The sequence below is a fragment of the Rhineura floridana genome, chromosome 7 (genome assembly GCF_030035675.1).
Source record: "Rhineura floridana isolate rRhiFlo1 chromosome 7, rRhiFlo1.hap2, whole genome shotgun sequence".
Lineage (NCBI taxonomy): Eukaryota > Metazoa > Chordata > Lepidosauria > Squamata > Rhineuridae > Rhineura > Rhineura floridana.
In genome coordinates this window covers 14,554,986-14,568,359 of record NC_084486.1, presented here as the reverse complement: position 1 = coordinate 14,568,359, position 13,374 = coordinate 14,554,986, and the positions used below count along the sequence as shown (strand labels likewise).

At 40.5% G+C, this 13,374-nt stretch overlaps 1 protein-coding gene across 1 annotated transcript in view; it reads left to right on the top strand.

The window, feature by feature from the left end:
• The window catches only part of ZCCHC24 (zinc finger CCHC-type containing 24), a 201,533-nt gene extending 189,202 nt beyond the window's left edge, over positions 1 to 12,331 (top strand). Inside the window, exon 4 of the mRNA XM_061634931.1 lies at positions 4,718 to 12,331. Coding sequence (XP_061490915.1) covers positions 4,718 to 4,831 — 114 coding nt within the window. The 3' untranslated portion in view covers positions 4,832 to 12,331. The remainder of the gene's footprint in view (positions 1 to 4,717) is intronic.
• The last annotated feature ends 1,043 nt before the right edge of the window (positions 12,332 to 13,374 follow it).

Sequence of the window (13,374 nt, the reverse complement as noted above, 5' to 3'; positions counted from 1 at the left end):
GGGATTGTTATATTTGAACTTTGTGTTACTCTTGTTCTCCCAATTTTTTACTCGATTAGATTTACTGTTACTGATGTGTAGTGAGCTGTTTAGCAGATCATACTGATCTAAACTGTGTTTGGTGACAAAGGGCGGGGGGGGAAAGAGAGAGAGAGAGAGATTTTAAAAATACAGATAAAATGACAGCACTTTCTAGAAATAGGTTACATTCAAAAGAAACTGGCAGTAGTGAAGAAAACAATGCTAGCAACATCCTTGGAAACATGAAAGGCGGGCTTCAACAGCCTAAAACAATGTTGTGAAAATTTAAAGGTTTGTCAGCTCTGCACTGCATCAGCAATGTCAGGGGGGGCTGGAAATTCCTGGGTCTTTGGCAGGGAAGGAAAGTCCTTAGCCAGTAGTCGGGTTGTAAATCTGCCAGGCCTATCCGAAGCGTACTTGCCGAGTCAGAAGTCCAGAAGCGAGGTCAGTGGAGGTCCGGGATCAATTGCCAAGGAGGTCAGTCAAAGAGATGATGCAGGGAAACTAAGTCTACACAAAGCCACGCCTGGCATTGCAGTCAGCAACAAGCTGCAGCTGAGGTGTGCCTTATAAAGAGCAGGATGGACAGCAGGTGTGAGCCCTCAGCGTTTGGGCCTTAAGGAGACAGGCCTGCCTCTCTTCTGCCTGACCTTCTGCTGTCTACGTTCTGCAGGTGAGGGGGGAGTATCCTGTTCACTGTCTGTGTCTGGCTGCAGGGCCTCTGCTGTCCCTGGGGTGCTTTGCAGCTGAGGGGCAGAAGGAGCTGGATTCTCAGGAGGCTCCTCCATGTCTCCTGCTGCTCCTGGGTCTGCTGCTGTTACTCCTGAGTTGTCCTCATCTGAGGAGTCCTCTGACGGGGCCATGACAAGGTTGAGCACAAGATGTCTGAAGTTAAGGGTAAAAAAGACCTATGAGGGGGAGAAGTCTGGCTCCCATGAGAATATTCAAAAGAAGCTATCAGACAAACTGAAGAATGGATAAAACAATTAAAAATAAGAATAGTTGTATATTAAACTGCAGGAACAACCAGATGAATTTGAAAACGAAACTAGGGAAATTAAATTATTGTTGTGGGGCAGTCTGGGGAAAGTAAAGCAGCTTGTTGGTATCATCAAGTCCTCATGAACAGATTTGCCATAATTAAATTAGTATTTGAGCTGCATTTTAGTGTTAATGTCAATCTCAGTACAAAGGTCCAGACAAAACCCTATGATGCAGTAATCTTATTAGATTGCATTGGAAAACAAAAAATAAAAATACTGCTTGAAAGGAATATTACAGAGCAATTCAACTCAGGGGAAGCTGGCAGAAGGGGTTTCGTCAGAGGAGGAGTCAATGGGGAGCCACCAGGATGGCTGAAAGTTGGCTCAGCCTGGAGCTGCGTGCAGGAACGCAAAAGAAAAAGCCGGCTCTCATGAACACTGCTACTGTCAAGTAAGCACTCCCCATTGACTTCCATTATAATTATTTTCTTAGACTGACTTTTTTCTTGGTGTACCTTTGGCCCAGATTGGGACCTGCAGGAGTGCTCTGAACAGAAGCTGGATGTTGCGTAAGTTCACCCCTTGGCCCCTCCTCTGACATGCCCCCAGAATGCCCCCTTTTGGGGGCTTCTGGGCTTACACCGGCACCTCTTTCGCAGGGCTGGGCTTCCCTGGCAGACCCCTTTTTTCCACTATGGCTGAGCTGGGGTGAGGGGCTTCTGTTGGCAGAGCCTGGCCCTGCCAGCTCAGCCAGGGGTCCACCACATCCAACTCCCCTCAGCCCAGTGTAAATACAAGTTGGATTGCTTCCTTAGTTGGATATCATCCTATATTTATTTTAAAAGATATCTAAGGGGTTGTTTGTAATAGTTGTGGAATTGGGTAGAGAGGAAGTAGATGTGATGCCTAACATCTAGGGATGTCTTATATTAGGTTATTCATGTCATCATTTTAAAAATTAATTGAGCATTTTTTGTTTTTAAAAGTGTACTCAATTAGATTGTTTTTTTATAGCCATCAAACACCCCCCCCCATTTTAAATAGCTATTCCTTAAACTGACAGTGACATTTTTTGCATTTAAAGGTCCTTCAGGGCAGGGAGGAACCTGCCTATCATTTGTTTATATAACTCTGTAAACCACTATGCATACCGATGGCACTATTAATTGGTGGTGAGGGAGGGGGGGGCAATTGAGTTGGTAGCAGATGCACCCAGCACTGACCTGCTGCTTCCCCTGTCCTCACAGCCACCTTTCCCTAGCCCATCCCTGTCCCAGTGAGCAGTGTTGCCACAGTAGGAGGGTGATGTTGCAGATGCATCTAGCCTCATGCACTGTGGCTGACTAATTAAGCTAATATAGCACATTTTAATTATTTGTAGCTTTTCACATACATTCTCTCATTAAACCTTACAAACAGGAGAGTTCTGACGTTGAGAGAATACCTGCTTGAGGAAAGCCACCTATTGTGTTTGTAGCTCACGTTCTAGCTACTGTGTTAAACCAGGTCTCAATACCCTTTAACTCTGGCTGTATTCTAATAAAAAAAATTTTTTTAAGGAATTGTGTATGAAGCCATTTTCATGGCACAAGTAAGGACATTAAATAATAGCGCTAGAATAAAGATTGTTGGGCCCAATGTACTGAAAGGCAAAACACATTCAACACTTTTATTAAGCTAACTGTTTTCACCACAGAGCCATATAGTTGGCAGAACATTTGGGGCTGCTGAATACAAACTCCAGATCTGTTCGCACTAGGGATGGGGGGAAACACCCACTAAATCAGACTTAGTACTGGATTTTGACTGAATCCAACAGTCTACTGTCTTTTTGGACTGGCAAGGATTTCTTGCGGTGGACCGTGGCTGTAATCGGCGTGGATTTTTTCCCTCCCCCCCCCCCGATTTTATGTAATTATCTTCATAATTGTATTTCCCCTAAGTTGATGCATTTGTAATGGCTGTGTAGGTGTGATCGCCATTAACATCCATTAACCTGAGGCAAGAGACAGACTCAAAGGCAATTATCTGCTTCATTAATATGTAAATAGGGGAAAAAAACAAGTGGAACCCTGATCATTTACATAAGCATTTTCATTAAAAATACACATTTTTTTCGCTGACAAAAAACATCCCACAGCGAATCAAATTGGCATGTGCAAAAGCAAGCAGGAACAAAAAACGGTGGATTGGGATTGAACAAACAACTATCAGAATACAAGCGGATCGGAACTAGGCAGCGAACCCCATCCCTAGTTCGCACATACCTTTCCATGCCGGTCTAGTGTCAAAACTATTCCCATACTAATGTCTACACTCATTTAGTTGTGTGGTCTTGCATTCTCTTTTTCCTTGCTGACATTAACCCTGGCTGTCCTCCATCTGTACTGAACATTGGGAAGCTGTCCCATGCTCCCTAAAATAGCTGGGAAGGGGTTGAAACATATAAAGTGACACTCTTTTTGCCCTTGCTCCCTGGAATAGCTGGCTTCTACAGCAGGATTGTTTGCATAGGCTCCATATTGCCCTCCAGTGAAAACTGTCTGATATTCATTAGGGAGCACTGATTTTGTCTGCAAGGTGATTCACTTTTGGTGATTTCCACTGACAAAGTAAATATTAATTTGCCAACAATGAGGCCCTTGCAGGTTTTTCTTTCAGTGACATGTTTTAGCACATTGCTGGATAAATTAGCTTCTGCTATTCAGGGCCCTTGGCCAACTTGGCTCAGAATAGCCTCTTAACCATTGGAAGAACGACATGGAGCACAGCCAGTGAGGGGCACTGAGAGAGTATGTTGCAGAGGTCCTTGCACCCTCACTTGGAGCAAAGCCTTACCGATATGGAAGCACCACTGGCTCTTGGTTTGCAGGCCTTTTACTTGATCAAGGGCCATTTAGGATATTTGGATTCTGATGAAGTATTGCAATAGGGAATGAAAGAGAAAATACTAAAGATGGCCTTTTCTCCTTTAAATGGAAGGGTAGCTTTTGCTTATTAAATTGTAATAAATTGTAACTTGCTAGTACTGGGTCTTGGGCAGCCATAGGAGGAGACGATGTACTGCCTAAGTGTGCAGATCCTAAAAACACAACACAGTTGAGGAAACCTTCTACTCTGCAGTCTTGTGCAACTGTCTTCCTCAACATGGTGCCCTCCAGATGTTTTGAACCACAACTCCCATTGTCCCTGACCATTGGGCCATGCTGGCTGGGGCTGATGGGAGTTATAGTTGTAGTCCAAAACATCTGGGAGACATCAGTTTGGAGAAGGTTGCTGTATAGCCCTGCACAGATTTGAGGGTTCTTAGCAACTCCTGACAATTATCTTGCATTTCCTTCAATGTCTTAACAGGGCACCTATACTGAGATTCTGGTAATATGCAAATATGTTAAATGCAAATGATGAATCAAATGATTCACTACATGAGAGGCAGATTATTATCAACCATTTGGTCTATGTCTTTTTAGTTTGTATGTGGTACAGAGTGATTGCATGTGCTGTAAAAATAAGAAGTATGAATATGGCATTGATGAACCTCAAAAGTTCTTTAATCAGCAGGCAGCCTTCTTTGAAAGTTCTCTGTGCATTTCCTGACCTACATTTTGTAAATGGTCTTATATTGCTATAGTTTCATGTGCCTATGGAAAAGAGCTGCATTCATTTAGCATTTACAAGAATGTGTAATGCCTGTGCTTACCTTCCCTGTGCAGAGACCCCTGGAAAAGCCTGATGGTCTGGATGTTTCGGATCAAAGTAAAGAACACCCTCAGCATCTCTGTGAAAAATGCAAAGTGTTGGGGTACTACTGCCGCCGTGTGCAATAAATCCACACAGGGATCGCCTCTGCCACCACCTTTTTAGATCCTCTGGCACCAAACAAGTCAAAAGGAAGGGGGAAGGGAGAGAAAAAATCAGACAAGAATCCTAAACATCACCAATGTTGCCTATCAAACTAATAATATGCCTTACATTTAGTAGAATGTAACCCTTTTCCTGTGTATGTGTATACGTGCAAGTTGTATTTATAGGACTACAGTGTTTTTTTATATATATATGAAACAGAAGTTACTGATGTAGGGCACAAACCACCAAGTGCTGCTGCTGTATGGCCTCCATGCTTTCCTGTGAGTTGCACAACAGCCTCACATAAGCCAGACTGAAACAGGTGGGGGTCATGCAGCAGCAGTTCTTGCTGGGTTGCACCCATCCTGTTCCAGAAGAAATCACTGATGTGGTTTCTGTTGATTGTTTACACAGTTCCAATATCCTGTCAGGTGAAACAGTATTGTTTGTCAAGAAAGAGAGGTATATAATGTCATGGCTATTGCAGTCATTAGACAAAATGGACAGAATGTTAAAGCATGGGTTCTAGCCAATGTCACAAACAATATATTTTTCTAATTGAACAAGGGCGAAGCCAGGAAAAAGTGTGTGTATGAGAGTTTGGGGGGGGGGGAGATGTTCATTTTTCTTGCCTTTAGGGTTGGTCTGAAAGTTGCATCTGGTTGCTTGCTTCCAAGAGTCCAGGGCCACTGAAATGAGGCTTTTGGTAGGCTTTCAATTAATAGAATCTGAGGGTTAAATAGAACAAGTGAATAATTGTTGGTGGGAGTGTTTTGGATGGAACTGTAATGGTAGAAGCAGGAAGGGTCAATCAGGAATTCATCTTTCTTAGGTAGCAATCTTGAGCATGTTTACTTAGAAGGAAGATCTATTGAAATTGACAAGGCTACTTTTAAGTAAGCACATGTAAAATGCATTTGTTTTTGAAGGATGCTGTTGATGAATAACGTCCCCTTGTCACAATTTCTCTACCTTCTCTCCCCTCCTTTATGTGCTTACCATGCTAATGGTGGCTAAAATTCCTACTACTGTGGAAGCCCCATAGCCAACATTTTTTTTGTAGCTAACAGGATATATGCTACTTTCTTGCTGTTGTAATAGCAGGTGGAGCCCCTTCCCCTCATGCTCCTGTTTCTCAGCCGTCATCATTCTCATTTGCATACCCTGTTATGCAGCTTGGCCCTTCACTTCTTCTAGAGCAGAGAGATCCTATACTTGGCATTTACCTGCAGTTCAAAAGGGGCTTCACAGTCTGATGGGCCAGGCATCCATCTGCTTCACAGTCTGATGGGCCAGGCATCCATCTGCTCCACAGTGCTCACACATGCTGGCTCAGAGAGATGAAGAAAAAATGTACGTACTCTCTACATCTAAAAAAATACGTCAGCTTCCTAAACAGTAGATAGCGGGAGCTTCCTCATAACCCTTCAGTGGCTCCTCAACAACATCGGTGTTAATATATTCCTTTCTGCTCTTCATTTGAACTGCCCTTGAGCTGCATGTGACTTACAGGCAGTGATGATACAGGGCAGGAATGGATAGAGACACTGATTACTTGCCAAACAATATGGTGCCTACAACTTCACCTGCATTATTACTGAAGGATGTTTCATACATTTTGCCCTGCACAGGACCCACTGAAAATTGCTATCAAGCTAATCACAAGCAGGCCTGTGTGGTGCAATCTAATAGTTGAGAAACTCTCTAAATCAGCACCAGCAGATACCATGATTTTGTGCCAGTGGTATGGTGAACCTCCGTGTGGTTGTATCAGTGGCCCAAATAGAACACCTACCACATGGAGTGGCATTGTGCCAAAGATGTTTGGTGGGAGCCATAACTTCTGAATTGGCCTTGAGCTGAGAACAGAAGAAAAGCATGATGGGAGTTTGGGGTGGGGAGGAACACTTAATTTACTTGCTTTCATCACTGCTTACAAGCTTCTGTTTGGCCTCTGTTTTGTTGCATGTTAGGCCAAAAAAGCTCAATCACAAAACAAGTTGCATCAAAATTGCTTAGAATACCCCAGCAGTGTTGCATGCACGTTACAGGGCTGCTACTTCATTAGTGCAGAAGATATGCCAGTACAAATATTTAGGATCAGGATGGTCAGAGGTAAATGTACTGTGAATAATGGGGGAAATTCCCCAAACCTTAACTGAAAAAATACATTAGTCCTACTTATTAATTCTAGATTCAATAACACTTTCAGGAACCTATAATAATTTTATGTTAAATATCAAGTAATATATCTAAGTAGCCAAAAGGATATTATAGAAATGCATAAAGAAAATTACACTGCAGAGCCTTTCCCTTTCCCTATCTATACAAAACGTTACTATGTAGTTTAGGGGAAATGTAATATTTGCACCAAGTGAGAGAATTTGAAGTAAATATAATATTGGAGCTGCTCTAACTCCTTTCTGTATTATGTATTAAATTTAAGAGCATAGATAAAGCAGTGACTGGACCATAATATGTACCACTGATTTCTACAGAGAATCACAGGTGATGTCAAATATTCTTCATTTAAAGTGATCTTCAGGGGAATGTTTTGGTTCCTGGCAAAGCAGGGTCACTTCTGTATTAAATCATCTCATACCAGATTACATGGGGATTGTGCCATGCTATACACAAGTGAATATTTTATCAGCAGTAATCATGAAGAGCTTCAGTGATTAGATCAAGGATAAAATTAATACTGATATGTGTTTCACATCTAGAACCTGATAGTAAAGGGCTGCAGGGCAAGGAGATTTCAATAGAGCTAGCCTCCCCAACAATCATTGGAATACTCCAGAAGCTCAGTCTGCTTCCATTCCCACTGCAAACAGATAAAGTTGTTTTATACTGAGTCAGACTGGCAATAGCTCTCCAGGATATCAGGCAGTAAAGTATTTCTTTCTGACTTTACTCCAGAAGTCTCTTAACAGGAGATGCTCAGAACTGAATCTGGAATCTTCTGCACGTGCTTTACCACTGAGCTATAGTCCCACTTGTGGTTTGTGGATCTGAAGACAAACAATGGTTTTTAAGAGAGGTGAAAGTGCTACGACAGAAGTGGGTTTTTTTCTGTTGTGTACATACACACTCATTTATTTTGCCTCACTGTTATCTTGGGTAAAGAGATCATGTAGGGTGTTTTTTTTTTTTGGAAGCACTATAAAAACCTGCCGCCCTGGGCTCCTGCTGGGAGGAAGGGCGGGATATAAATCAAATAATTAATTAATTTAATAAATAATAGATAGTTTGAGCATCATCCAGCCGTACTGTATGTGATGCAGGATCACTGGGCCAGGTTCTGCTAATGACTTAATTTTTCTCAACTTGAATAAGTCATTAATTCTCTCTAGGCCTCAATAAAATGGGTGTTATATTAATGACCTTATGTGGGTTTTATGAACTCTGATTAATATCTTCTCAACTTTAGGGATAGAGTGGTTTTTATTTTCAAATAACGTTCCCTGACATGGTTAGATAAAATTTATGAGTGACTCAGTGACTACTTGAAGATATTGTGACTACAGGAGAGCAAGGGATTGGGCCATTTCTGCATCAAATCTTGTTTACATGAGCAGCTCTAAGATAGCAACCCCTGAACTTCTTTCTCTGTTTTGTTTACATGAGCAAGGGGTCAGTCAAAGCAGAAGGAAACAGAAAGTCAGCAAGGGAGCCCCTGGATAAAAATGTTTGACTTCCTTTCCATTTCATTGCCAGATAAGTGACTGTGTAAAGAATGTATGGTCATTATCCTGGGCATGCAGAGAGTAGCAGTGGCATTTAAAAACTTGAACTTTAATGGCAATTCTGTTTCATTCTTGAGGAAGAGTTAATATAAGAGATATGGTTACAAAAGAGCCATATATTATACCATTTACAGTATTTCTCTTTGAGCACTTATAAAATGTTAACAGTAATCTTTACAACTTTACAAATCTAATAAGGAAAAATGAAATATTAACTAATAAAGATTGTAACTGTGGGAGGCGATTCCCACGTTTTCCCATAAAACAATTAATCTGTTGGACTATGACCTGGGAGACCAGGGTTCAAATCCCCACACAGCCATGGAGTGCACTGGATGACCTTGGGCCAGTCACTGCCTCTCAGCCTCATGAAAACCTTATTCATCGGGTCGCCATAAGTCGGAATCGACTTGAAGGCAGTACATTTACATTTTAAGAAATACGCTTCTAGTGCAAATGTATGCTGCTATTGCACTTACAGAGAATGCCAAATATATGCTTTGCAAACAAGACAACTAGAAAATCTGGAAGTTATTTTTCAGCATATATTAAAAATAAGGGCCAATTTGCACACTTCATTTTACATTTGAGGCAGTCATCCTTATAACTACATGCACACAAATATGTTGGCTGGTGTCCAAAGAGCTGGATGTGCATGTCTAGCATACTTCCACACATGTACACGAAGACTTTCCCAAATTTCACTTCTGACCACAGCACCTTGCTCTGTTTGAGATTCCACTCTGGATGTCCCCCCCCCAACATTCTGGAATGGCTTTTCAGGAGGCACAAAGGATAGATGTGGGAAGCATTCCTCCCACTCCTGAAAAGATCTGGCACTCACATGCAAGTCCACAGACAGCTCTTTGAATCCCATGAATCTCTGGCAATTCTCCTAATCATGTATTACCAGTGCCAATGTTACATTCACCTATGTATGTAGATAGGCTTTCCAACACATGTGCCCATGACCAAAAAAAAAATCCCATGCCATACATCACACATAAAGGTGTACCTGGTTTCCCCTCCTACAGAGATCCATGCAGGAAAATGTAGTGTTTTACAATCTGCCAACTACTGTTGCCATGTAACCGCATTTGTATCAAATCTCTTTGAGCCTAATTCCAGTTACTTGGAAGTTCCAGTGAAATTAAAATGTGAGTTTAGGATTATGGGGTTAGATTGTATCAAAATAAGTTGTACTAAAGTAGCATGATCCAACCAAAGTGCAGCACTTTTTAAATTCCATCAGTTTCCATAGCAGAAGCACCTGAGGCATGGGACAGAGTTCAGAACATATGGGTTGCATAACTAAAATTTTAGGATGAATATCTGGTATCCTCTTTTTAAAAGGGTTCTCTGATGGCAGGGCTGGGAAATACCTCCACCCAACACCTCAGAGAACCACTGCCAGTCAGAATATAGATCATCCAGATCTTGATGGACCAACAATCTGATTCTGTATGATGCAACTCCCAATATCTGTTGAAATCAATGGGACTTAAAAGTGCTTTTAGTTTTGGCTAGATTGTGCTCAATATGTTCTTCAAGGTTTTATTTGGGTTCTAGTAGTGCTTAGTCAACCTCATGTAAACCTTGTTAAAATTTAAGCAAGCGGATACTGTGTTTTAATTCAGACTTAATATAATGATCCACACTGCATCATTCTTTAAGACAGGTTTTTTTTTACACTTAACCAGGATGGCAGTGCCTGTTTTATGTCTACAAAGACCACTGCCTCTGGAGATATCATTGGATGGCTGAAGCACTCAGTAAGCCAATCATAGCTATACAAATGAAGGTTTGCGTTTTCTTAGGATGAATATCAAAGGGACAATCGTGTGCAGTTAATAGATGTAGTCAATTGATATAAATGTTTACCCCTGTTATGAAATATTTTACCGTTTTACTTGCAGATGTGTATTTATCTTGACTTATACTTGACTTAGAGTTCCTTTCTGTTTTTTTTAATACTGTGTGTGTATTTTGGAAAAATCTTTTTAGGTGTTTAAAATTTTTGAATGGTTACAAATATTCCTTTGTAATACTGAATTGTTATCTGGAAACTCTTTGCAGTAACCTTTTTTGTATATATTTGAGGGCCTTTTTTAAAAACAAAAGTTTGTTCTGTTTGGGGTTTTTTTAAGTGTTTTTACAACTCTGAAGCTTTCAAAAAGGGCCTTGGTTCTCTACTAGAATACTAACAGAGCTGAGAGTTTTCTTAAGTATTATACAAAATTATGGGTGTATCCTCAAGAAAATATTTATGGAAGAAATTTGCTTTTGCTTTTTTGCTTTTTTTTTACAATGCTTTTGTCTGTATAAAGTATGCAACAGAACTACATTAAGAAGGAAATATTGTCTACATAGAATATTATATGAAAGTTGGTACATAATTCTGACATGAAGAAAAAACCTTGCAATTCTTTAAGCCATATTGTTGTTGTTTTCCTTTGGATGAAAATATCAGTATTAAGTAACCAATCTATTATTCAGGTGTTTAGAACTTATATTAATATGCTTATTCAGTTTATTTATATGTGTATTTGAAATGTATTGCCTTTCTAGATAAGCTATTACTGATTAGGTAAGAATCAGATGTTAAACTATCACTTTATGACCTTGTGAAAGACACACTTACACACTTATAGCCCACTCCTCACATTTATGATGAGGCTATAATTAATGACTGCTGTGTTGGCACAACAGTATAGTGGCATAGGACAGACTACAGTGCAAAGAGTTAGAATTGAAGTGTAAATGCTCAAAGGACTTCTTCACACATTGTACAGATTTTTTTTTAAATAACGTATACCTAAACATATAAAGGGTAAATGTTATAAACAGGTAACATCATTCAGATCCAAAAGGTGGATTGGCTGCAGCCCCCTAGGTTTGTTGCTATGTAATGTGTGAAATGATCCAAAGAGTCAACATTTTATTTCAGAAATTGTACAACATGATTATATTATCTGATTTTTTTTTTTTACATTGTCTCTTCAGGTTGGGTGGAGAAAACATTGTTTTACAAAGCAAAGCTCACAGCAGTTTGCAAAAACACCACAGTGAGATTTGCAATGCAATACTAGTAGTGAAACAATAGTGTCAAATCAATGGTCATAATCAAGAAAGGTTTAGATTGATGCAAGCATTTTGTGTTTATTTTTATTTAGAATTCATAAAATGATACAATATGCATGTGCACATATTATATGCATCTTATTTCATGGTTTCACATCGTTTCATTTTATAAAGATTGTTTCTTTGTTTCTTAAACCATGCTAAAAATGGCAGATCAGTTCAATCTTGTACGGGACTTGTATTTCCTTTACAAAGGTTATTTAGAGCAGCAATCACTACATTGCATAAAGCTAAGTCTGATCATATTAATGTCTGCAGGTTTAGATTAGTTAAATTACTTATTAACTTTAAAAAAAAAAAAAACACCCTAGCTGTACCCACAGAATATTTTTTCTCTTCTATAACTGACACTTAACTTGTACAGCTTAAAATAATAATAAAAATAATAACATTTCTATGGACATAGGCCTCAGAGGCGCCAGGCTTATCTCAGCCACCAAGGTGACCATTGGTTAGCTGGGCCGTTTAAAAGACTGCCAAATCTCTGTTGTGGATTGTCCATAAAATGGCATTCCGACATGTGCCTTATTTGCTGATTAGTATATGGCTTGCCTTTAGCATTATAGCAGTTTAATGCACTATTAAAATACTGCAAAAAGAAATAATGGTGTTCTCCAGTTTGTTTCATTATGATGCCTCTTATATCTTTTATGTGTTGGGACCATGTCTGAATCCAGACCTGGAGCACAAGTGGACTACAGCAGCCTTGAGGACATTTGGTGAGATCCAATGTAGCACTGATGCAATAAATAAGAGAGTTGGCATTGTTGCACAAGTGGTAGCCCAAGCAGAAGTAGCAGAACAGTACAAGACAGTATACTATAGGGTAACACTGCACAACACTTCCGCCGGCCAAGCTGACCATTGGATTCACTAGCTGACTCCCAGTAGTGGAACAGCAGTCCCAATAGCAGAATGGGTGCTGCGCTAGCAGGCTGCCACAATTGGATCTCACTTAATGTCTGGAGCCAAGAGAACCAGGGTGAGGGGGGCTGGAGACTAAAGTGTGGCAAGAATCAGTACTGTTCTATTGATCAGAAAGGGCAGGCTCCAAATATTTTTACTTGGCTTGACAAATCATGAGTTGTGATAGTGCACACCAATTACAGAGATGGTTGCACACCTATTTTCCCTCCTGTGCCTGAAGAGGGCTCAGAGGCCTGAGTGCACATAATAGATTGGTGAGAAATCAGCTGAATTTGGATTTAGCACCGTATTTTTCAATGGTCTGCATATTCACCATCTTTGTGGAGTGATCCTGTTGCTCCAAACTTCAGTGGCTTTCCGCTGACACCAGATTTCCCCCCCTTGGATATTCCCTCAAATATGTTGTTCTTTTATTGCGTTTACTCATAGCACAGCACAGTAGTACAGGTTCTCTCTCTCCCTCTGCACCACCCCCTTCCACTCAAATAATCCAAGCTTCAAGTGGAAGGAAGCAAGCCAAGTCTCACCCATGTTAAGGCCTCAGGGCTTATGGGGGGGGGGCTTGAAAGCTATTTTCCTTCTGAAAGGAAAACAGTCAGTCTCTGCGAATGTGGAAACTGACCATCCTGAGTTACAGTGGAGGAAGAGGAGGCGACAAAGCTGCTTTCCTTTCCTTTATCAATATTTTATTGCAAAATATCAATATTTTC